Source organism: Cetorhinus maximus, chromosome 5, assembly GCF_964194155.1.
Source record: "Cetorhinus maximus chromosome 5, sCetMax3.hap1.1, whole genome shotgun sequence".
Taxonomy (NCBI): Eukaryota; Metazoa; Chordata; class Chondrichthyes; order Lamniformes; family Cetorhinidae; genus Cetorhinus; species Cetorhinus maximus.
The window spans coordinates 25,035,806-25,061,422 of record NC_135883.1 but is presented as its reverse complement, the minus strand read 5'-3'; the positions used below and the strand labels follow the sequence as shown (position 1 = coordinate 25,061,422).

The 25,617-nt window shown below is 41.5% G+C and overlaps 1 protein-coding gene across 2 annotated transcripts; it reads left to right on the top strand.

Moving 5' to 3' along the window:
• The first annotated feature begins 10,039 nt into the window (after positions 1 to 10,039).
• Positions 10,040 to 24,748, top strand: trib2 (tribbles pseudokinase 2). 2 transcript variants are annotated; one of them, XM_078541598.1, is made up of 4 exons: positions 10,040 to 10,103; positions 10,308 to 11,478; positions 11,926 to 12,218; positions 21,614 to 24,748. In XM_078541598.1, exons 2-4 carry the CDS (start codon positions 11,206 to 11,208, stop codon positions 22,086 to 22,088), a joined length of 1,041 nt encoding a protein of 346 aa, XP_078397724.1. In that variant the 5' UTR covers positions 10,040 to 10,103; positions 10,308 to 11,205; the 3' UTR covers positions 22,089 to 24,748. The 2 variants fall into 2 exon arrangements, with proteins under 2 accessions (XP_078397724.1, XP_078397725.1); XM_078541599.1 differs by having other exon boundaries at positions 10,044 to 11,478; positions 21,614 to 21,744; positions 24,230 to 24,748.
• The last annotated feature ends 869 nt before the right edge of the window (positions 24,749 to 25,617 follow it).

The following is a 25,617-nucleotide window of genomic DNA, read 5'->3' as shown; positions in this document are numbered from 1 at the left end:
ATGCAACCCGCCTGTCTTGTACAGGTGCCATCTCCCCAGAGCCAGATCCAGTGTCCCAGGAATCTAAAGCCCTCCCTCCTGCATCATCTTTCCAGCCACACATTCATCTGTCTTATCTTCTTATTTCTTTACTCATTGCACGTGGCACTGGGAGTGATCCAGAGATTACTAATTTAGAGGTCCTTGGTTGCTAATTTTCTTCCTAAACCCCTAAATTCTGATTGCAGGGCCACATCCCCCTTTCTACTTATGGCATTAGTACCAATGTGGACCATGACCTCTGGCTATTCGCCCTCCCCCACAAGAATATCCTGCAGTCGCTCTGTGACATCCTTGAACCGAGCACCAGGGAGGCGACAAACCATCCTGGAGTCACGTTGATGGCCACAAAACCGCCTGTCCCATTCCCCTAACTAAAGATTCCACTATCAGTACTGCCCTTCCGCTCTTCTTCTCCCGTACAGCTGGGCCACCCATGGTGCCACGAGCTTGGCTTTTGCTGCACTCCTCCAAGGATCTATCAGCCTCACTGATATCCAGAATGGAAAACTCTGGGGACTCCTGCACTATCTGCCCGTTTCTCTTGGACTGCCTGGCAGTCGCCCATTCCCTATCTGCCTGCTTGCCCCTAACTTGCGGTGTGACCACCTCTCTGAACATGCTTTCCATGTAGTTTACTGCCTCACGGATGCACCTCAGTGACTCCAGCCGCTGCTCAAGCTCTGAAATGTGGAGCTCAAGCTTGTGCAGCCCACCAGGCAAAAGCTACAAGGAGCAGCAACCAAGGCCAGAGAACCACCAGCAAAATGAGTTTTTAATTTACAGGTTTCCTTGTGGACCGAGAGGACCAACAGTGTCTCTCTGGGTCCCACAAGGAAACCTTTCATGTCCCCTGCTCTAGGTTTCATCCTCTCCCCGATTGGTATTCCTCTCCCGGAGCATTTACCTTGAGCCTGGGACTGTGCCCATGGTCCCTAGCGGTGGCTCTTGATGTCCAATTTCAATAGTTGCGCAGCTGCCTCCCACTGACTTCTCTGCCATTTTTGTTGGGACGTTGGCAAGCAGAATATTAATGAGGCCCAGCCATTAAAATCAGCTGAGCCTTGCTACTGTCGCTCCATGTTGAGTTTGCTGCTTGTTTTGCCATGTTCCAGCATGGGAGTTAAAGTTGAGCTGTTAATGCTGGGGGAAAAAAATTGCATTCAAACTTGAAATTACAAAGGTATGCCAAAGAATATGATACATATAGAAACTGATTTTAACTTTGTGCAAGCGGATGGGTTTTGAGTGAGTTGAAATCTCGCCCACATATTGATCTAGAATTGCAATAGCAATGTGAACATCTTTTTACAATGTAGGAAGTGCCTCAAAACAATATTGAGTAAATAGTCAGGTTATTTAGTCAATACTGTTTCGAGGCACTTCCTATATTGTCATATAGAGGCTGGAGAGAAGTTCAAATACTTTATGTGGTAGTTGGAAATGCCCTTCATTTGCTCTTGGCAAACAGATATAGCATCCAGAGATTACTAAATAGATAATGGCAACATTCCCATGACCTCACACTGAACAGTCGTGAGAAAGAACACAGTAAAGTGTGCAGTGTTTACATCAGCGTTCTATGGAAACCTTCAATTTTAAAAGAATAGAATGTAAAGTATAATCAATAAGTAATTCAATAATGAATCTTGGAATAACTAAGTGTTTGCAAAAGGGAAAACAACAGGGCATAATACGCCACAGCAACAAAAGCTGCTTTTATTAACACAAATTATGTGGGGTGAAGATGTGGGCTTGCTGCCATAGAAATCCTTATTATAAACAAATATTTATAACTTAAATATACAGTGTGAAATAGAATCAATCTTTTATGAGCCTGCTACATGAATGAAAATGTATGTACAGTATATAAAATTGTGATATCCTCAGTTCAAAATATATGCTATTACTTTTAGCTGTTGATGAATAGCTCAACGCAGATGACTCCAAAATATTTGCAAAAGATCTATTTAAAAGGATTGTCCATTACAAAGGTCATAGGGCATCTGAATGATGTGGGGTGGGAAACTACGAAATAGTGGTGCTCCTATCTGCCTCCCAAAAGAATACATGCTGCCATGTTGACTCTTGCAGAACACAAAAGCACAATCAATACAAATCTTACTATATAAAAGTAGATTATCTAAGAAGTTGTTCATTCCCTTCACTGTCATATCTCATTTCCTATTTTGACTGAAAATGAAACTGATCAAAATTGTCATGTTAGTTGACCACAAACTATGATTATTTTTCATCAGTGTATCTGGAAAGGTTAGCAAATCTTTCATGTAGCATGATTTAATATAATATTTTTTATTTACCAGACTTATTTTGCATCAGACTTACAGCACTAGTCATGTTAAAGTAAAGGCCCTTGCATTTATGTGCCATCTTACTACATTGAAACAATCTAAAGCAAGACTGTTGCTAACACAAAAAATGTTAGATTTTTGTGTAGAATACAGCCAATTGTGGTTTTAAAGGGGAATTAAACTCCAATGGGGAACTAATCGATTTTACAACATTATATCTTCTCGGTGTATTTAATTGTATGATTTCTGAATTATTTTTGTTTAATTCTTATCAAAGGGTTTGACTTTCAATTATTCAAGTTTTTTGGTTTCCAGGGGAAGGGTTCTATTAATAACTATAGATAACTTAGGTCAACATTGGTGCAGAATCAGCATTGCTCTGTACAAATAAGCCACAATAATATCAATTAAGAAACCAATAATTAATTCTATTTAATTCTTTATATGCAAGAGGGAGGAAAGAACAAGGTTTACAAAAAAAAGGCTGAGTTCAAAAGTATCTCATTGACTCATATAACGGCTGAGATACTAAAGCAAAGGAGTTTAGATGGAGTAGATGACCCCTTTTGATGCCATGATATGGGTTTGAATTCAACCCAGGTAGATGAAATAACAGTTTCCTCTCCCTGATCAATCTCCACCCCTATCCCTCTATACCTACCAAAATAGGAATTAACTATTTTTTCTTTTTAGTTCTAAAAATGATGCAGTATTGTCATGACAGTGGATCACAGCCCAAATTACCTATGGACATATTGAACTTTTAAAGGAAGATATGAGTTTTTTTTTCGAAAAAAACAGACAACCAAAAATTGGCTGAGAATGTAAAGCAATCACTTGCTGGAAAATTCCAATGTGGGTTACACTTGACCGAATAGTCAAGAACATGGAATGTCACGCCCAAAAGGTGTCAATGCCTACTTCAGACAGAGACATTTGAAAGGGAAGGATGCAATGCAAAAGGCTGAACTCTAATCTCCTGTGGTCGCAGAAGCAATGGGGACTAATTACCATCTCAGCAAACACCATCTCCTGTTGAGTTATATCTCAGAATGTAGGAATAATCTGAGTTGAAAGAAAGCAGATTCTGGGCAAAATACATGTTTGTTTTTCCCTTCCAGGAATACGTAAGAAAAGGGATTAAAAAGCCAGCTGAAAACCTGGTCTGTGTGTCCTAGTTCTGGTGTTCTAGTTCTGGTGTGCTAGTGTGTGCTGTGAAGGTCACAGCTGAAGAACATCAACTAGGCATCCCTACGGCTTGCAGGTAAAAAACGTCTCTCTCTGTTGCTAGAGACAAGTCACAAGTCACAAGTCAAAAAGGAAATAGAACTGCTCCTTCAGCTAACCTGCAGAACCAAGTGCCTCCAAACCAACTGCTTAACTGCCAAAGTCAGCTTTACCGGAATCATCCAACTTAACGGCCGTAACATTTTGCCGTCTAATCCTCATGGACAAGCCAAAGGGTGATTCAAATATCTTTTTTACCTTTTATTTTTGGACTCCGCTTCTCATTTCTGATTTGTGTATATCTGTGTTGCATTTTCATTATTTTTTTTCTCAGGTTTTTTTAGTAACTAACAAACTTACTCTTTCTTTGACTCAAGAAAGCCAGGTATCCACGTGGGAAGGGATCCTTTTGAAATTAACCTTGTTGTGACCAACCGAGGGGGTAGAATAAAGAAGGGGAACAGCTTATTCCTCCTCGCCCGGGAGCATAACAAAATTGGTGCTCCCGTTCAGGAAGTTAACAATTTGGGGTATCTCGCACGGGATCATAACAAATTGGGGGAACCTTGCCCGAGGACCAGTTGTAACAATATGCACTAAACAAGATAGTATTCCATTGGTAAGCAAAAACAAATTGCACGTGTTCCCAGGTTGCTTATCAGCTCGCAACAATTTTGCTTGATAATCGCAATTAGTTTTTTCTGCAGTAAACACTGTTTCATCTTTTGTATAACATTAGTTATAATTATATTGCACTGCTTTGAAAATTATGCACACACGGGGCTAAATTTTACCTGACCCTGGCGAATGTGTTTCCCACAGTGGTGGGTATGTAAAATGGTGTGGACACCCATCCCACCACCTTCCCTACTTACCCCCAAGTTCAACCCCATAATATGGGTGGCAGACAGGCCCTGAAACCGGCAGCCCGCCCGCCATATTTAAATGAATAATTAAGAGTCGTTTAGGCTTGTTATCAAGCCCATTTTTCCTAATAATATGCTGCCCAAACCATAATGCGTTTGGCGTGGGCAGCAGAGCGGGAGTGGGAAGCCAATTTTTAACCTCAAATGGTTAAAGTGTGGGAAGGAAGAGGGGGGATTCACTCTGCAGGGGCTGCACTTTGCTGATCCAATGTCATCATTTGCTGCTAGATGAGTAAGGTTAAACTTACCCTCTATATGTGTGTTTTTGTTATTCGTTTGTTGGATATAGACATCACTGGTGCAGCCAGCACTTATTCCCCATCCCTAATTGCCTTTGAGAAAGTGGTGGTGAGCCACCTTCTTGAACCCCTGCAGGGCTTTGGTGTAGATGCGCCCAGAGTACTGTTAGGGAGGGAGTTCTATGGTTTTGACCCAGCAACAGTGATGGAACAGTGATATGTTTCCTAATCAGGATTGTGTGTGACCTGGAGGGCAATTTGGTGGAATTCCCATGTGAGTGCTGCCCTTGTCCTTCTGGGTATTAGAGACCAGAGGTTTAGAAGGTGCTGTCAAAGGTGCCTTGGCTAGTTGCTGCAGTGCCTCAGTCGATTCTGGTGGTTCGCCTGGTTTAATTCTTATTCGACTTTTCTGTAGTGGTTTGATAAAATTGAGTGGCTTGCTGAGCCCTTCCAGGGGGCAGTTAGGAGTCAACCACATTTCTGTGGACTGGAGTCACATGTAGGCCAGACCAGGTAAGGACTGCAGATTCCTTCCCTGAAGGACATTAGTGAACCAGATGGGATTTTACAACTATCTGGTTACTGAGACTAGCTTTTTATTCTAGATATATTCATTAATTCATTTAGAGCATAGAGGAATACGAGTGGGTAGGAAGTTGACTGAATGACCGGAAACAGACAGTTTCTCCCCGACCTGGAGAACAGTATATCCTGGGGTTCCCTGTGGATCAGTATTAGGCCACTGCTTACCTTGATCTATATTAATGACCTAGACTTGGATGTCCAGGGCACAATTTCAAAATTTGTGGATGACATGAAACCTGGAAGTATTGTGAACTGTGAGAAGGAAGTGTCAAGAGGACATAGGCTGTTGGAATGGACAGACACATGGCAGTTGGAATTTTATGAGGAGTGAAACCTTTTACCAGAGTGGGTAGGTTGTACCAACAACAAAGGTAGAAAGAGGGGTGAGGTCCTGCAAGCAGAATTTAGGGAGCTAGGAAACAGATTTAAAAACAGGACCTCAAAGGTAGTAATTTCTGGATTACTTCCAGTGCCATGCGCTAGTTAGTATAGAAATAGGAGGTTAGTCCAGATGAATGCGTGGCTGGAGAGATGATGCAGGAGGGAGGGCTTCAGATTTCTGGGACATTGGGACTGTTTCTGGGGGCGGTGAGACTTGTACAAGGCGGATGTGTTGCACCGGAACCGGAATGGGACCAACATCTTTGCGGGGAGGTTTGCTAGTGCTGTTGGGGAGGGTTTAAACTAACTTGGCAGGGGGATGGGATCCTGAGAGAAGGTTCAGCAGCAGGAGATGCACAGCCAACATTAGAAGAGAGAGTAAGTGAGCCTGGAAGGCATAGAAATTATAGGCCAGTTAAGGCACAAGGGAGTTTGGCAAAGTTGGATGGTATTAATTTTAATGCAAGGAGTCTGACAAATAAGACAGATGAGTTGAGGGCACAAATTAACACATGGAAGTATGATGTCATTGCTGTCACAGAGAGATGGTTGAGAGAGGGGCAGGGATGGCAGCTCAATATTCCAGGAGAAAGGTTCTTCAGGCGAGACAGGGAAGGAGGTAAAAGGGGAGGGGGTATCGCAATATTGATCAAGGAATCAATTACAGCAGTAAAGAGGGATGACATCTTAGAGGGCTCCTCAAATGAAGCCATATAGGTAGAACTGAAAACAAAAAAGGAGCAATCACATTGCTGGGAGTGTACTATAGGCACCCAAACAGTCAGAGAGAAATAGAAGAGAAGATATGTAGGCAAGTTTCAGAGAAGTGTAAAAATAATAGGGTAGTAATAGTGGGGTGGGGGGGGGGGGGGGGGGGGGGGGGTCAACTTCCCCAACATTAACTGAGTTAGTCATAGTGTGATAGGTTTAGAGGGAGCAGAATTCTTAAAATGCATCCAGGGGAGGTTTTGAAGCCAGTGCGTAGAAGGTCCTACAAGGGAGTGGTGGCGGGGTGGGGGGCGGGGTGGGGGGTGGGGGCGGGGGGTGGCGGTCCTAGACTTAGTTTTAGGGAATGAAGCCAGGCATGTGGTAGAGGTATCAGTGGGGGAGCATTTTGCAGATAGTGATCATAACTCCGTTAGATTCAAGGTTGTTATGGAAATGGACAAGGAAGGGCCAGAAATCAGAGTTCTAAATTGGGGGAAGGCCAATTTTAATAAGATCAGATATGATTTGGCCAGAGTGGACTGGAAGCAGCTACTTTTAGGTAAATCAGTGGACAGCGGGACTCATTCAAGAAGGAAATAGTGAGATTACAGGGCCAACATATTCCAGTAAAGACAAAGGGCGGGACCAAGAAATCCAAGGAACCCTGGATGTTGAGGGATATACAGTATTGGATAAAGGGAAAAAGGGAGGCTAATAGCAGATACCGAGGGCTCAAAACAGCATAAACTCTGGAGGAGTATAGACTGTGTAGGAGGTAACTTAAAAAGGAAATTAGGAGAGCAAAAAGGTGGCATGAAAAACATTGGCAGGTAAAATAAAGGAAAATCCAAAGTTATTTTACAAGTACATTAAGAGTAAGAGGATAACTAGGGAAAGAGTAAGGACCATTAAGGACCGTAGTGGTAATTTGTGTGTGGAGCCGGAAGACGTAGGTAGGGTTCTAAATGAATAATTTGTGTCAGGGTTCATAAGTGAGAGGGATGACATGGATATGGAAATCAGAGAGAAAGACTGTGATATAATTAAAGAAATTACCATAGAAAGGGAGGAGTTTCTAAGTGGTCTGGCAGGCTTAAAAGTAGATAAATCTCCAGGCCCGGATGAAATGTATCCCAGGCTGTTGAGTGAGGCAAGGGAGGATATAGCAGGGGCGTTGGCAATAATTTTCAATACTTCTCTGGCCACAGGAGAGGTGCCAGAGGACTGGAGGACAGCCAATATGGTACCGTTATTCAAGAAGGGAGGAAGGGATAAACCAGGGAACTACAGGCCAGTCAGTCTAACCTCAGTGTTGGGGAAATTATTGGAAGCAAGTTTGAGGGACAGAATTAATCTACGCTTGGAGAGGCAGGGATTAGTCAAGGACAGTCAGCATGGTTTTGTTAAAGGGAGGTCATGTCTGACCAATTTGATTGAATTTTTTGAAGAGGTGACCAGGTATGTAGATCTGTGAGGGCAATGCATTTGACATAGTCTACTTGGACTTCAGCAAGGCTTTTGATAAGGTCCCACTTGGAAGCCTGATAACAAAGGTAAGAGCCCATGGGATCTAAGACAATTTGGCAAATTGGATCCAGTATTGGTTGAGTGGCAGGAAACAAAGGGTGATGGTTGAGGGGTGTTTTTGTGACTGGATGCCTGTGTCCAGTGGGGTTCGGTGTTGGGTCCTTTGCTGTTTGTGATATATATAAACAATTTAGGCTTGAATGTAGGAGGTTTGATCAGTAAGTTCCCGGATGACACGAAAATTGTTGGGATGGTAAATAGTGAGGAGGATAGTCTTAGATTACGGGAGGATATAGATGGGCTGGTCAGATGGGTTGATCAGTGGCAAATGGAATGTAATCCGGATAAGTGTGAGGTGATGCACTTGGGCAGGACAAACAAGGCAGGGGAATACACGCTGAATGGTAGGACCCTGGGAAGTACCGAGGATCAAAGGGATCTTGGCATACATGTCCACCGGTTCCTTAATGTAGCGGGACAGGTAGATAAGATAGTTAAGAAGGCATATGGGATACTTGCCTTTATTAGCCGAGGCATAGAATATAAGAGCAGGGAGGTTATGCTGGAACTGTATAAAACGCTGCTTAGGCCACAACTAGAGTATTGCGTGCAGTTCCGAAATCCGCGTTATAGGAAGGATGTGATTGCAATAGAGAGAGTGCAGAGGAGATTTACCACTTACCTGGAGCAGAGGAGATTGAGGGGGACATGACTGAGGTGTCTAAAATTATGAGGGCCATAGATAAGGTAGACAGGAAGGAACTTTTCCCCTTGGTGGAGGGATCAATAACCAGGGGGCATAGATTTAAGGTAAGGAGGTTTAGGGGGGATGTGAGGAAGAATTTTTTCACCCGGAGGGTGGTGGGAATCTGGAACTCACTGCTTGAAAGGGTGGTAGAGGCAGAAACCCTCATAACATTTAAGAAGTATTTGGATGTGCACTTGCGATGCCATGGCATACAAGGCTATGGGCCTAGTGCTGGAAAATGGGATTAGAATAGTTCGGTATTTGTTTGACCGGCGCAGACTTGATGGGCCGAAGGGCCTTTTTCTGTGCTGTAGACCTCTATGACTATATTATGACTGGATACGTCATTGATGTGAAAATAAAGAGAGCAGAAGACACAAGCTGGCAAACCTCCAAGCTAATGTAAAAAAATACAAGATGAGGCATCCACTACGCAGCAATTGGAGGAAGCCAAATAGCCATGCCCAGGGAAGGCCATGGTTTAAACTTTTTTTTTAGGAAGTGCACAATATGCAATGTGCGAAATAACTCGTATGAATATTTATGCCAGTAACTCTCTGAAGCTTAATCTTAACCATGACATCTTTGGTGGTTGCAATGAATGCATGGACAAACTTAAGGTACAAACATTGCCTTTAATAAAGTGTCTTTTGTTAGGTAGGGGAGGTTCGATGGTGGGAGGGTAAGAGATTTATTATATGCACCTGTAACTCCTAAATATACCGGGAATATGCTACATCTGTATTACTTTGGGAAGGAGGGAGAGAGCCAGCAGAAAGAATGCTGTTGCCTGTGGCTTTCTTCCTGCTGCCTACATTCCTCAGTGTATTGCGCAAGGCTGCCCTCAGCATTCACCTCCTCTATGAATAACTATGAATAAAGAGACGCAGCTGCTCAGGATCAGGTTGCGAGCCCGCTCACACACCTCGCCGAACCCTCCGCCGCTTCATTGAATACCAAAGTAGCAAGAAAATAGCGCCGCCGAGCAATCTTTTCCCCTACTCCTGTCATTGCAAAACCAAAAGCGCAGGAACTCCGCTCTTCTTTTGCACTGTTATTCTTTAGAAGGATCCTGCCGTGCCAGGGCCACTGGGTGCACTGAAAGCCCCCCCCAATACCCCGAAGAGCTGCACACACACACACATACACACAGAGTGGGTGCGGAGGGATATCACCTACTTAACCAAGTGAGAGAGCGAGTGCAGCCTAATCTGATCAGCAGCGGTGACGCACGAGCTCGATTGACAGCGCCCCTGTCCAATCAGCCGTCGCTATCGGGGCGATTGACAGCTCAGTGGAACCGGGAAGCGGGCCATTTACTTATCAGGTTAGTGTGAGGCGCAGTGGACCGCAGTCAGCGATTGCATTGAATGAGAGTCAGTGTTGCTGACATTATTCAGATTGCAGCCACGTAAGTAATATACAGGCAGCGGAAAGATGATGTCTTATGTCGGCTGTTGCTAAAAGGGATTGGCCTGGTCCTCACGGCCATCCCTTAATATAGAGCAAAAAAAAAAGCTGCAGATATTTATTTTCTTTGTTTCCTTTTTATTTTCCGGCATATTTCGTTTTGCAAACAAAAACTCCAACAAAAAAAAAAATTGTGCATCCCAAGGTCGTCATCTCAACAACTGTGCAATTGCAAAGGCATCTGGAGTTTCAAAGTCATCGCTGTGTTTGGAACCTAGGCTTGGAGGAATTACTAAGACTGCACGGTGGGAACACGATACGATTGATCTCTTTTGTCCTTGACTGTTACTTTTTTTTAAAAAATTGTATATATATATACATATGCATATATAATAGGTGCTCGCCAATATCGGAAAGTACTCGCCAGCCAAAGACTTTCTCATGCGTGCGTGCAAAATAAATCTTTTTAAAGTTGTACTTGGACGTTGTAAAGCAGATGCGAGAGGGTGAATGCCATACTCTTGTTTGATGATAGTTTGAGGCTATTTTGTTTCAGCTGCACAAGAGAAAGACGGCGACAGAGGGGATCGGACGCCATCTAGAGTTGGAGGGTGAGGAGTTGAGTCAATTCCCCTGTCCGTCGCCACCTGGCTGGCTTGTGTGCAAGCGCCTCGGCCAGTCAGTGTTGTGTGTGTTTTGCTGCGGCGAATGCCCTCGCCTAACCACAAGAACAAAAAGCATTGTGAGCTGGCGCTCCACGTTCCGCTTCGACAGTATCAGGGCTTTGATTGCATTGGACTGTTTGCTCTAAAAGCTGCATTCATATGATCCATCCGAACAATCTATGCAAAAGACAAAAACTGTAGCAATAAACTTACAGCCTGCATTATTTCTCCAAATGGTGCTTATTTTAAAATAAAGAAAACTCCTTTACTCTTACTGGGGAAAAAATACAACTGGACCTACAAGTCTAGACCAAAGTGCAAGATACGGGCGAAACGCTCCTACAGTTTCTGGAGTTAAAACGAACTCCCTAAACTTAAATACAAACGTGAACGCTTGTCAGTGAAGTATTTTTTAAGAGGACTACTATTTACAGCCCCATGAGCATACAGAGATCCAGTCCAATCAGCATTGTAAGGTATGGACGATCGAGGCATAAGACTCATCACGAATATGAAGAATTATCTTGTGTGAGGACTAGTGACTGCAGCCAGAGTTTCAGCCCGAACCTAGGCTCTCCCAGCCCACCTGAAAGCCCTAACTCGTCTCATTGCATTTCTCAAATCGGACAATATCTATTGTTGGAGCCTTTAGAGGGTGACCACGTTCTTGGGGCTGTGCATTTGCATAGCGGCGAGGAGCTCGTTTGTAAGGTAAAAACAATAATTACCGATAGCTTAACCAGTCAAACGCCATTTGGTTCAGAATCAATGACATGTGTGCACACAATACACCAGAGGCAAATGAATGAAAGTGCAGCCTCTTTGTTAACGAGAAGCTTTTTTTTGGGGGGGTGGTGGGGAGTGGTGACGGGACTTGAGCTGTTGAATCCATGAAATTTAGTACATTTCTGGAATTTGATGTTGGGCTCGGTTTCATTCGTTAATCGCGACTTTAAAAGGGGGTATTTATTGAAACTTTTAAGCTGCACCCTAAGGATACGAAGCGTATGGGCCATTGTGTTTTAGCCACAGCAGTTGTGGTTTAATATAAAACGATGAATGTGTTGGGCCACTTTACCCCCGACTCTGTATATTGCTTCTTGTTGGAGTAGTGTAGGAAAGCATACCAAATTTCACTTTTTTATTTTGTTTCCACAGGTATTCGATGTTGGTCGATATCAAGAAACATTGGCAGCTTATTTTTATTTGTCTGCGCACGAAAGCATCAATCAGATAACTGAAATTCTTCTAGGGGAGCAACGATCGTATGTTTTCTTTGAAAAGAGTCATGGGGATATGCATTCATTCGTTCGCACTTGCAAGAGGCTCAAAGAGGATGAAGCAGCAAGATTGTTCTATCAGATAACGTCTGCTGTAGCGCACTGCCATGACAATGGCGTGGTACTGCGAGATCTCAAATTAAGAAAATTTGTATTCAAAGACGAGGAACGGTAAGATTGGCAGCCCAGTTGACCGTTTCAATTCATCAAATATAATGCAAAGGTTTTAATATAAACAGTGACCCACGATTGCAGTCAGCCCGACATAACAGCAGTATAAAACAACATTCTGTACTTTTGTTTAAACTCTTACACTCCAACGATGTTTTGCCAATGACGGTTTTTAACAGTTGGTAAATATTTAAAGTAACTCATTACCTTGCTGGTTTCTGTTTAGACCATGATTTCGGTGACTGAAGTCTCTCTAATACAACGTTAGTAACCCTTATTAACCTTTTCATGGTTTTTTTTTCCCCCCACATGTGGGCTCTTTTTTTTGCTTAAGCATTCCAACAGAGCCAGGCTGCTATTCTATTAAAGGTTTATCTTTCCTATTGAGGGTTAAAAGTAGCTAAAAGTAAAGACACATTAGTGACGTTGAACTTTTGTTAGATCAGCAGACTGGGAACGCTGGCACTCCTCAGAAACCCTAAGTTAATGCTGTAGGTTCAGCTATTAATGCGCACTGGGATTCGGCAGAATTATCAAGTTGGGGGACCATCACAACCACAGACCTTGTTGACACGGATGGGCTGTTTTGTTACAAGATGCTGAGTGTTCTTCCCACGCAGTGAAACCTCAAACTCTTGCAGATTACAGTAACGGAAGGAGGCTTGCTTGTAGCTCACACGCATTTGGTGCAAAAACTTAAGAACTGACTGCGTCAGCCACGTGCTGCTGCAGTGTGTGTGTGTGAGAGAGAGTTCGATTCCGCACCATGGACATCCACAATACTTGACCCGAGTGTGCGCTCTAGATAGAAAATTGCTTGATTTAGTACATATGCCCCCTTGTCCAAAGAAGCTTATTTCCGCTAATGCAAGTCGGTCGACTTTTAAACAGCCCGCAGCAGTTCGGTCATGTACTTGTGCAAGTCACTCGCGATGCCTCCCTCCCTTGTGTGCACAAATGTGGACCCACTCACTCTGGCGCACAAAGGAACGATGTTTGATTTCTTAGGGAGATTTGGGAAGTGGTTGCTAGCTTGCTGAAAATGCACAGCAGGATAACTGCCACGAATGCTGCTAGCTGGAATGCAGATGTGTGTGTGTGTGTATATATATATATATATAGGGAAGGGCAATGCACCTTTTAACTAATAGAAGGTCCTGAACTAGTGGAATGCTTGGTACAGTGTTCCCAGCACGTGTAGTGTTGTAGCTCTGTCTGGTGCAGTCGGTGCCTGGTAGCACCGCAAGAGCTGAATATCATTTTAATTATTATTTCGCTCAGCAGTCGGTGCACAGAGGCTGGTGTGAGTTTGACGTGCAGGCTGTAGACCTGTATTTTTGCAATTGGCAAGTTTCTAAAGTTGATATTTTTTTTTTAATAAACTCGCTATGGGGAGAATGTTGATCTGTCTTGTTTTTTTTTGCGCTTGAAAAACACGCCGTGGTTCCGGCCACCCTGCTAGTGCTCAGTCTCCAGTAAGCGTGCAGCGTTGTATTACTCGGAGCTGCTAACATGTAAATTGCTTCGTTGCATTCAGCTCTTTTTTTTTGAGATGTGGTATTGGTGAGGTGAGGCTTACCCCTGGTGGCAGGTTCCCCGAGTCTCTATGGCGACAGAAGCGTATTTCCGGCGGGTTGCTCTGCGGTCTCATTCACACAGCAATGGGAAAGGCATTGGCACACGTAGTTTCCTCTCTGCTACCTACACAGCTGTTTTGCAATAATCTGGAAAGGCTTATCTTGCATGGTGTTTTTTCTTCTCTCTCATGTAAAAGTTATCATTGCCTTCTCCATAAGCCCGATTAAAACCTGCCTGGGTATATATATATATATACACCACAGGAGCGGGTGTCAGATTATATATGCTTTTTTTCTACATTTAAATGAAGAGACATCAGGTTGCTCTGGTGTTATCAAATTTTTTAAAAATGCATTTTTAAAGGGGCACAGCAAATAGAAAACCAAATCATTAAAAACAAAGGGATTTTTAATATTACCCATAGGCATCAAACACCCCTGTCCCTGCAGTGCCCACTGCTCATGGAGGCCTTCCAGCGTACTGACAGCTGCCACATGTTCCTTGTCCATACCCAGGTGGCCATGCAGAAGACAGTGGAAGGGTGGAGGAAGTCCCTATGGTTAATATAACTGCTGCAGTTCATAAGGATTTTAAAACTTCAGTTGAAAGCAGATCCAGCAACTTTCAAAGTAATAATGTTGTTAAACCAGAAAAGGTACAAAAGACATCTGCTTGTTAAAAACCCAGCCTTGCCGGTGTAACTCTCCAGCTGGTTTATCGTTACACACGCCTTTCTTTTTGGTAGCACTTTTTTTTTTTCTTTTGTTTAGTATTGACCTTTCAGTGGTCAGTTGAAATGTCAAGTTTAAAAACTTGTCACCTAAATATTTAATATGCAATGAGATACCTAGATTTAAAAAAAACGACAGCAACTCCAGTTTATAATTGGAGAGTTGAGGATATGTTCACTTAGGCAGACATTGGCCAGCCATATGTTTTACTTAAGTGTTTTAATACTCACTGATCCTGCAAAAAGAAATTGGTGGCCAGTGCTGCTTATGTGCTGGTTCTTTGTTTTTGTTTGTTTAAAGGGGTATGTCTGCATGTCAGTATCACCTTTAAGCAACAAATTTATGTTGCGAGCTGACTGCATATGTTATAGACAAGAGAATTAACTAATCAGTTGCATAACAATTAGTCTTTATTTCAACTACTGTGTTTTGTTATGTCACCTGAGACTTTACACATATAGCTTGTGGCATCTAGTGGTAGAAATGGAATATGCACAAGTGAACAATTTTCCTACTAGTACGGATGAGATATTTGGATGTGAAGAATTGTTGTCAAAATTGCACTTGCTTACATTTTTAAAACAGAAGTATAGCAGCTCTAGGCAAAACTGAATCCCCAGCAGTGAAATTATGTATCTGGGTACTTTCAAAGTAGTTTATATCTCACTATTCATATTTTTTGCTCTGGTTAGAGTATAGCCTTTGTTTACTTTGACCATTCAGCTAGATATGATAGTAATATCTTGCTGGGAGCTGCATTATTAATTCTAACGCCTGCCCCATTGTATCTGTTAATTTTTAAACAAGTTGCCATGGGGGTAACCTTTACGTAAGCTACCTGACCAAAAGGTTTCGATTCTTTTTGGGAAGATCAGCCACAGAACTTCTCTGGTTAGAGATTCCCATGCTCCTTTTAGCCAGAGTGTTGAGAAATATTCCTGATCTCATGCAGTAGTCCTTTCCAAAGCTTAGGTTATTCACCAAACTTCATACTATGAGCCAGATTTCATGAGCAAAGTATGGGATTAATGACAACCACAGTGTGATTTAGTTTTGGACATTTTCAATGTAATATAGGTTGAGAATGGAGCATTCTGAGTATTGAATTGTGACCAATTAAACATGTGCCTGTCCTGGAAATGTAATGCATATATGGAGATACGAAAGTGCAGACTCTTAATTCATGGGAGCAGATTTTCTTGCATCTGGGGCTAATTTTTGATTATTAGATGTATGCTGAATTGGATTGACTGGAAGCAACAAATAGAGGTGTTGCTGAGTTTCCTGGCGGGTGGTTGCCCAAGTGGTGCAATATCAGCTCATGGTATGCTGATGGAGTGACTCCCAACTGCCTCTGCCTTAGTTTGGGGTAGATGTGATGTATGAGTAGCAGAAGTCTGGCAATTCTGGTGTAATTGTTTGTCTAGAAGTGTTTGAGTTCCATGGTGCAAGGTGAAGTTGTTCTAGAAATTCAGTGTTGGTCTTGAGTTAATAACAAATGATGATCATTACAGGTTTTAAATTTTCTGTGTCTAATCCTTCTGACTTCAGTGGCAGGTCTGTTTGAAAACAGTGCTGGTTTTCTATGCCTCTCTAAACTTCATAGCCCCAAATATGCACATACACTGTTAACTGCACACCTCAGTTTCTTTTGAATTTTTATTATTAATAAATTGCCATTAGCTGGAGTGATTAGGTTACAGAGTTTTCTTTAGCTGCCTTCAGTGATTCCATTCAGGGATTTTTTTAATATCATATACTGGAAGTGTGATGTGTATCTATACTGATTCTTCTTCACTCCCCTTTTTGAGCAGCAACATTGGAGATTGGTTTGAAACTCTTGAGAGAATAGTTTTGTTTCACTGACATTTTTAAGGCTGCATTTTGCACAGTTCAGTGCCTCCTGAATGGATGTTCCATTTCTTCATTTTTGGGGCTTTATTGCTGCTCTGTGACCGGTTTTCTAACTTTTTTCCACTTCACTTTTGAATATAGTGACTCATTTTGAGTGTGGCTCCTGGTACTTTGTGACTTAGCTGTTTGAGCAAGGTATTCTTTTTGTATGAGTCTTGGTGGTGAGGGTTGGTGGGCAAAACCATGAGGGATATCACAACCAGCCACAGTACTGATCCCGCAGATGCAATCTTTCCAACAACGGCCCCCGGATAATGATCAGTGGCTATTTCTCTTCTCTTGAGGTTTTTTTTTAATCTACCCCCGAGGCAGAGGTGATGTGGATTCCTGACTTAATTTAGCTGAGTCCAGAGGTTGAACTTGTGACTGTATATGAAAAGTTTCTTGCATGGACATGTAGCAGTATTCCATGTTTATGACATGATCTCTGGAAAAACTGGAGCTGTGATAAGCAAATGCTTAATTTTATAAGATGGCAAAATGTAATGGCTGAAATTTTTTAACCTGAGGCAGAATTCATTAAGCCTGACTCCCACTAGTCCACTGCTGTGCAAATGCTGAATGTGCATTTAACCAGGGAGCTGTATGAGCTGAGCTTTAATGATTTCCAAATGAAGTGTTGCAACAAGGAGGAGACTGTTCTGATATCAAAATAAATTGCCAAATTGCCACATTCCTGTCCAAGTTGTGCAATTGCAATTTTTATATATAGTTGCGTGGTGGTGTTTTGAATTATTTGATTGAATAATGCTTTGTTTATTTGTAGCACTCTTTGTACTTGCAGAGAGCTGTCATTGGTGTGGGAGTCGGCCCCATTCAGAGTAGATTGCTGCTGTAATTTGCTCCCGTTTTGTTCATATGGTCTGATTCAACAAGCAATTCCATTGTTAGAAAAGTTGTTGCCATAGTATGAATGCTATATTGTATTACTTTTTAACTCTTTATTGTATGACAGGCTAATGCTAAAAAATATCTTGTGCTTTGCTTTCGATTCATGTAATTTTTTTTAATAGCTTCCATTTTTGTCACCCTTGGGTGCCCAACAAAATATGTCTACACTATAATATCCTAGGAATTGATGTAACAAAGAGCTCATTCTGTGATAGTCTGTGCTTTGCATTTTGTGTATAATCTCATGCACGGTGTCACTATGGAAACAAACTAAGATGGAAATCCTAAGTGCATGAAAGATTATTTTGAATATTTAAATGCTGTTCTTCAATGGTTTTTCAATAAATTTTTGCTGGTTCAGGGTAGAACACATCAATGGTTGTGGAAATTGGTTGTTTCTGTATTGGATGGGCTGTATTTGAAGTGTGAAATGATTCGTTTGGTAGGGAGAACATGGGGAGACGATATAAAATAAAGGCTGCAATTCTAAAAGGTGTAGGAGCAGAGAGACCTTGGCGTATATGTGCATAAATCATTGAAGGTGGCAGGACAGGTTGAGAGTGCGGTTAATAAAGCATATAGCATTCTAGGCTTTATCAATAGAGGCATAGAGTACAAAAACAAGGAAATTATGTTAAACCTGTATAAAACACTAGTTCAGCCTCAACTGGTGTAGTATGTCTAGTTCTGGGCAACATGCTTCAGGAAGAATGTGAAGGCCTTGGAGAGGGTGCAAAAAAGGTTCTCAATGGTTTTGGGGATGAGTAACTTCAGTTATGTAGAATGGAGAATTTGGGACTGTTTTCCTTGGAGAAGAGAAGGTTGAGGAGAGATTTGATGGAGATATTCAAAATCATAAGGGGTCTGGAGAGAGTAGATTAGGAGAAACTGATCCCATGGTAGAAGGATCAAGAACCAGAGAGCACAGATTTACAGTAATTGACAAAAGAAGCAAAGCCGACAGGAAAAACATTTTCATGCAGCGAGTGGTCAGGATCTGGAATGCACTGCCTAGTTGTATAAATTGTTGAAGCTGTACTGTGAGTCTCTCTCAGTTGAATGGGTGGATTACAGGCAATATTGAATTGGAAACTGAAGTGTCATTATTATCCCATGAGTAAGAAGGAAATGTTATCTGTGATTTCTCCTGGTTTTACTTGAAGACCAAATGTTATCAAGTCTTGTGCATGTCAATTTTATAAGCTAGGTTTATAATGAGTTGGAAGTGTCCATAGTTCTTCATGTAAGGTAATGTTCTTCTCTTCAGAAGTGATTGCCTGCTATATTAAATCTCTTCAATATAGAATGTTGTGTAAAAAGTGTGCTGTTATTTCAGTGTTACCTCCTATGATTTACCTTTTTTAAATGTTAATTCAGAATATTTTGTAATTTCCTTTTGGTATATGGAGCTGGCTGTGCTGCTATCATCATTCCCTGTCTCTGAAGTTCGTAGCCAAGAACCATAGAAAAGTTAGAGGAGAAAGAGTCCATTCAGCCCATCGTGTCTGTAACGATCAAGAAGAGAAAGAAACTAGCTACTCATTTTAATCCCACTTTCCAGCACCTGGTCAATACCATTGTAGGTTACAGCACTTCAGACGCAGATCCAGGTACCTTTTAAATGAGTTGAGCGTTTCAGCCTCAGCCACCAACTTAGGCAGTGAATTCCAGACGCCCATCACCCTCTGGGTGAAAATGTTTTTCCTCCTGTCCTCTAATCCTTCTACCGATCACCTTAAATCTATGTCCCCTGGTAATTGTCCCCTCAGCCAGGGGAAATAAGTCTTTTCTGTCTACCCTATCTAGGTGTCTCATTATTTTGTACTACTCAATTAGGTCACCCCTTAGCCTCCTCTGTTTGAAGGAAAATCATCCTGGTCTACCCAAACTCTCCTCGTAGCTGCAATTTTCAAGCCCAGCAATATCCTTGTAAATCTCCTCTGCACTCTCTCCAGAGCAATTATGTCCTTCCTGTAATGTGGTGACCAGAACTGTACACACAATTCCAACTGTGGCCTTACCAGCATTTTACAGTTCCATCATTACATCCTTGCTTTTATATTCACTACCATGCCCAATAAAGGAAAGCATTCCATATACTTTTTGGTCCACCTGTGCTGCCATCTTCAAGGACCTGTGGACATGCACTCCAAGGTTTCTCTCTTCCTCAACCCCTCTCAATGACTTTGTTTATTGAGTATTCCCTTCCTTTGTTTTCCCTCCCCAGATGCATTAAATTCCATTTGCCACTTCTCTGCTGTTCAACCAAACCATTAATATCATTCTGAAATCATGAGTTATCTCTGTCACTTTCAACTACATGGCCAATTTTTATGTCATCTGCAAATTTCCTGATCATGCCTCCCACATTTAAGTCTAAATCATTAATATATACAACAAACAGCAAGGGCCCCAACACTGAGCCCTGTGGAACACCACTGGAAACCGTTTTCAATTCACAAGAACATCCATCAACCGTTACCTTTTTGTTTCCTGTCACTGAGTAATTTTGCATCCAACCTGCCACCTTTCCCCTGTATCCCATGAGATGCCACTTTCCTGACCAGTCTGCCATGTGGAACCTTGTCAAATACCTTATCAAAATCCATGCAGACAACATCCACTGCACTACCCTCATCAATCCTCCTTGTTACTTCCTCAAAAAATTCTATTAAGTTAGTAAGACACAATTGTCCCCTAACAAAACCATGTTGACTATCCCTGATCATCCCATGCCTTTCTAAGTGACAGTTTATCCTGTGTCTCGGAATTGTTTCCAATAATTCGCCCGCCATCAAAGTCAGACTGACTGGCCTATAATTTTCTGCCCTATCCCGTGCACCTTTTTTTAACTAATGGTACAACGTTCGCAGAGCTCCAGTCCTCTGGGACGTCACCTGTATCTAGTGAGAATTGGAAAATGATCCTCAGAGTATCTGCTTCTTCCTCCCTGGCTTCCTTCAATAGGCTGGGATACAATGCATCTGGCCCTGATGACTTATCCACCTTCAAGGATGCCAGTCCCTCCAGTACTTCCTCTCTCACTATGCTTATTGCAGCTAATATTCCACATCTCTTTAGCTAGAATGTCTGCATCATCCCTCTCCTTAGTGAAGACATAGACAAAGATCTCATTGAGAACCCTGCCCACATCATCTGCATCAACCCACAAGTTACCATGTACACCTCTGATAGGCCCAACCCTTTCCTGTTATTCTCTTGCTCTTGATGTACTGGATTTTCTTTGATTTTACCTGCTAATATTTTTTCATACCCTCTCTTTGCTTTCCTAATTTCCATTTTTACTTCACCCCTGTACTTTTTATACTACTCTAGGCTTTCTACAGAATTAAGTCATTTGTGACTGTCATAAGCTTTCTTATCCTGCTTTATCTTGGCCGGTATGCTTCTGGATAACCAGGGGGCTCTAGATTTGGCAGTACCACCGTTTTTTCTTTGTGGGACCTGTCTACACTCAGCCCATAGAATCTAGCCTTTGCCTCCCCCTGATTTGACAGTTTTTCCTTCTAATAGCTGTAACAAGTCCATTCTTGCCAGCTCACCCCTCAGCTTTGTAAAATTTGTCCTCCTCCAATTTAGAACTTATACTCCTGTTCTATCTTTGTCCTTTTCCATAATGATGCTATCAACATCAAGAGGTAAGATAGTTGACCTGCTGTGCCTGCCAACTCTGGTGGATTGCAAGTAGTGAGGGACATTTTTATTCACGTTCTTTTTTCTGTTGTTCCTGAGGAACTGTCTAGTTCCTGCTTTGAGAGTGGGAATTGGATGTGAGAGGAGCCAGAAGGAACATTAATGTCATTTGACTTCCATTTCATCCCCTTTATGGTTGAAAGCTTATTCTTGAAGCCTCTAACTTTATAAGTGGTAGGAACAGATTACAGTTCTAGTTAATATGTCTAGGCATAGAAGTCCCCTGCTCATAGCACAGAGTAGTATTAGTTTTTGTGGCTCCTTCACTTAACATATTTGTACACAGCTTTTAGCAAAATGTAACCAGAAATTAGGTAATGAAGCAGGAGATTTGAAATGGACAGCCAGTAGCTATATTCTGCTAATGTGAAAAGTAGAAATTTCAAGTCTACTGTATCTAGGGTCTGTATTTGCACCCATTTATGGAGTAAGCAAAAAAAAATCCAGCCTGTGTTTTAAAGTCAATTTCTAATTAGTGCAGTGTGTTGTATATTGGGCAGTTTCTTTGAAATGCTAGACCATATTAGCTTGGCAAGATGTTATGTCTTTTTTTTTCTTCTGTTGTAGGACTCGAGTAAAGCTGGAAAGCTTGGAGGATGCTTATATCTTGAATGGTGAGGTCGACGCTCTCTCAGACAAGCACGGATGCCCAGCTTATGTGAGCCCTGAGATCCTTAACACCAATGGCAGCTACTCTGGTAAGGCAGCTGATGTTTGGAGTCTAGGTGTAATGCTGTACACAATGCTTGTTGGACGGTATCCCTTCCATGACGTGGAACCAAGTTCACTCTTCAGCAAGATTCGACGTGGCCAGTTTAACATTCCAGAAACTCTCTCCCCACGGGCGAAATGCCTTATCCGTAGCATTTTGCGTCGTGAGCCTTTGGAAAGGCTGACATCCCGGGAAATCTTGGACCATCCCTGGTTTGCCTCTGATTTTTCAGCTTCTAGTTCCGGATATGGTGCTAATGAAAAAGAAGCAGTTGATCAACTGGTACCTGATGTGAATATGGATGTTGAGTTGGACCCATTTTTCAACTGAGTTTACCCATAGGTTGGGTGTCGTCGAGAAGATATTAACAGCTGGTACCCACCACATGGCGTCCTTCCTGAACTGATTAATGGTACCTTGAATTGATCTAGCTTGGTAGCAAAAGTGGTGCAGATGTACAGTGACTTAAATGACTAGCAGAGTGGGACTCCTAAGGTTAACATGTAGCACAAGTAATCAGGTCGTTCTGCTATCAAGTTAGATTGATTGATTGGAAGGAAAAGGCAGTGTAAAATGTTGCAGCTTCTCATCTCATAGAGCCACGGAGAGCGCTGAATACTGCACACATGCATAATTGTGCAGCTCATCACTCATTTTATAATGGTTGCAAATCACAAATAGAAACTTAATTAGCCTCGGCACACAATGTAACACATTGGCATCGCACTGTTAGATTATTTTCCTTCTCTCGTTATTCAGGGAATGTACAATCCTCCTGTAAGAGTCTCCTAAATTTTTTCTGATGTTTTAACATTTTATTCAATGTGATTCATTGAAAAAAATTTAGGTGCACATAAACCGACCATAAAATGCGGGTGCTAAAATAAAATTTCTGCTTGTGTTTATATGTAGCTATTTTCATTATCTTGTGTAATTCTTTTTTTTTCAGAATATACTAAATATTGTCAGAAAATGAGCATGTTAATGCTCAGTTCCCTAAGAGGGAAAACTGTTTTCTGTTGAGTGTACAGTACTTCAATGCAGGTTGGCAGGAACTATTGAAATTAAATTTCATATGTAACTTCACTGGTAAGGAAGCCCGTATTGGCAAACATTCAGGGTTTGAAATACACCTGCTGGAACCATTATACTAGTGTAAAGAAAATAGTGTCCTATCCAATGATAGTGTGTTTATTTTAGACTTCAGCATCCTACAAGTGTTAAAATGTATTTTAAATTTCCCTACGTTTTCACTGCTCACCTGACCTTTCTTTCACTACAGCTAGGTAACAACTGCCTCGGGCTGTGCAAAGGTATGGTAATGAAGCCAAGCTATCATGTACCAGGCAATTTTTATCTAGCCCTCTTGAGACCAATCAAATATAGTGTGTTTTTTAAAGTGAATGCACACTGACTAAAACAGTAACAAGGATTGTCACAAATCATAGCTCCTTGTTTTTGGCAGCTGAAAAGTAGACTTTTTGAACACAACTCACTACTTTTGGCTCTGATCTGTTGAGTTGGCGAACAAGTCAACTTATTGGTGAGTGTTTGCTCATTTAATCAGCAAAATGTTTGTCTGTCTTGTCCTGCTGCAAACACAGGACCTCCTTGTGTGTGACAGAGTTAAAAAAAAATCTTGTACAAGTGTTGAGCACCTATAATTGAGTAATATCACAAAACAAATAAGTTTAAGCTATCGCACAAGTGAAATGAGTGACTGGTTAGTGGTCTAATATTCTGTTCTGTAGCTTGGTGCTATACAGTTTAATGAATTCTGAAATTGAATCCTGGATTGAATATTCAGTCTATTCTGACAATTCAAAGTTATTTTAATAAAATAGATTTTGAATGGAAATTAAATGACTTGAAATTAACAAGAATAGACTGCAATTGTTAGTAAAATTGTTCCTGTTACTTGAAGGTTGTGCTTCCATGAGGCGCCCTATCTGCTGTCTGAAAAACTCATGGTGCCTGGGACTGACCAATCACGAATATCTGCCATTGTTAGGAATCCACTTGGTCAAGCGGGTTCCCTTCACGTTGAGCTCAGTGTGATACAGTTACATGCGTAAACATCAGTTGTTCATTTACACAATTTCCTTTTTTAAGTGTGGTTGTAAAGGCATAACGTGCCTAGATTTAAATTGTCAAGTTGTATGGTTCAGCTAGAGAATTGGAATAATACTTGGCAGTTAAAGTGGAGTAAATTACTTATTGCCTATGGTTAAAATATTGTGAAAATAAAGTATAAATATGACTTTTTTAACAATTATATTCAAATGCAAGCACATTTATGGACCTATATTTGTAAAATTATTGAGCACAGGCAAATCTGCAGTGTGTATTTCAAACCCTGGACAGGTTGTAGATTTTTTTAATTTTAGCTTGTCAAATTACTTTTCTGCTTTCAAATTGCTATATATTAGAAATTTCTTACCTTGCATACTTTTCTCCTGTGTTGTCTCCAGTACCTCGGTTGTTTGATTACTGCCTGTACCAGTTCTGTGAAATGGTCATGTTCTTGGGTAGGTATACATGGACTCTGTAGTACGTATCTGTTAACTTGAATTTGTGCTTTTATAGTATGTTGCATGTACGTACAGCTACTTGACCTATTTGGCTTATGGATGCTATTGCCTGCATTTCAGGAGAGCTTGTATATGCCAATTAAAAACACAGAAGAGGATGGTTAATTAAAGTTCTCATTTGGGGGGAGGGGGGGTGGGGGGGAAGCTGCAGCTGACCTGCCAAGTGTTAATTTAAAATTTTTCAAAATAATCATGAAAAAAAATGGGAGTGAATTATATTCACTCTGTGGATGGTGCTATGTTGAGAAGGATTACTTGTTTTTGTTTCGATCTAAAGTGGAAGGGGAACAGAGGAGACTGCATGGTGGGTTTTACTGCCTCTGGTGTTTATTGTATTTGGTTTGATGTTTTGTCCTAATCTTCTCCTTCAGTAAATAAATTTGTGAATTGCACAACTAACTGAGTGCTCCTATTTCTTCTGAATTAGTATATGTTTTGATTATATTTTGTGACCAAAAAGTGGCAACCCTTCAACCAATGGTTTCAACTCTACTCTTGGGAGGGTGAGAGAGATGCAGTGGGATATGCATGAAGATTGAGGGGGGAGGCGAGCATTTCCTTTCACACCCACTGTTTCGCTGTAGCTAAATGATGTTGTGTTTGGGCAGAGGCCATGCTCATATTACACGGCTATCCAATTTGTGTGGCATTATCCATACGGACTTCTGAATAATTTTGGTTAGGTTTAATCTGCTAATTTGTACCATTCATTCACACATTACAGTTTGTGTGAGCTTGTTGTGTGCAAATTGGCTGCCACGTTTCCTAAATTACAGCAGTGACAATGTTTCAAAAAAGCACTCTGGACTGTAAAATATCTTTAGGATGTTCGGTGGTTGTGAAAGGCACTAAATAAATGAAGTTTTTTTTAAAAGAAATTTTGTTGAGTGGGCTTTTGAATCACGTCACCTCCGTCAATGTGCTAATTATTTTCTTTTTCTTTTTGCCTTTCTCAACTGCCCCAAATAAACCGACCTCCAGCGTGACCAATTGTTTGTATCTGTTGGTCCTACTGAAGGCACTTTAAGCTTGGCTGAATGGGTGATATATTACCCTAATATACTCCTTGCATAATAACTAAATGCCTTCTTTTGAAATTCCTTCTTGTGAGGTCTAAAATTTAAACTCCTGATCAAACCAACATCAGCTGTTTGCTGTCAGGAGCTGAGTTATTTGTTAACTGACTCAGTGTTGAGTATCTGCAATCCTGCTCTACTGTTGTAATTTTTGATGAGCTGGATTTCCTGGAGTCAGGTTGTTTGCATAAA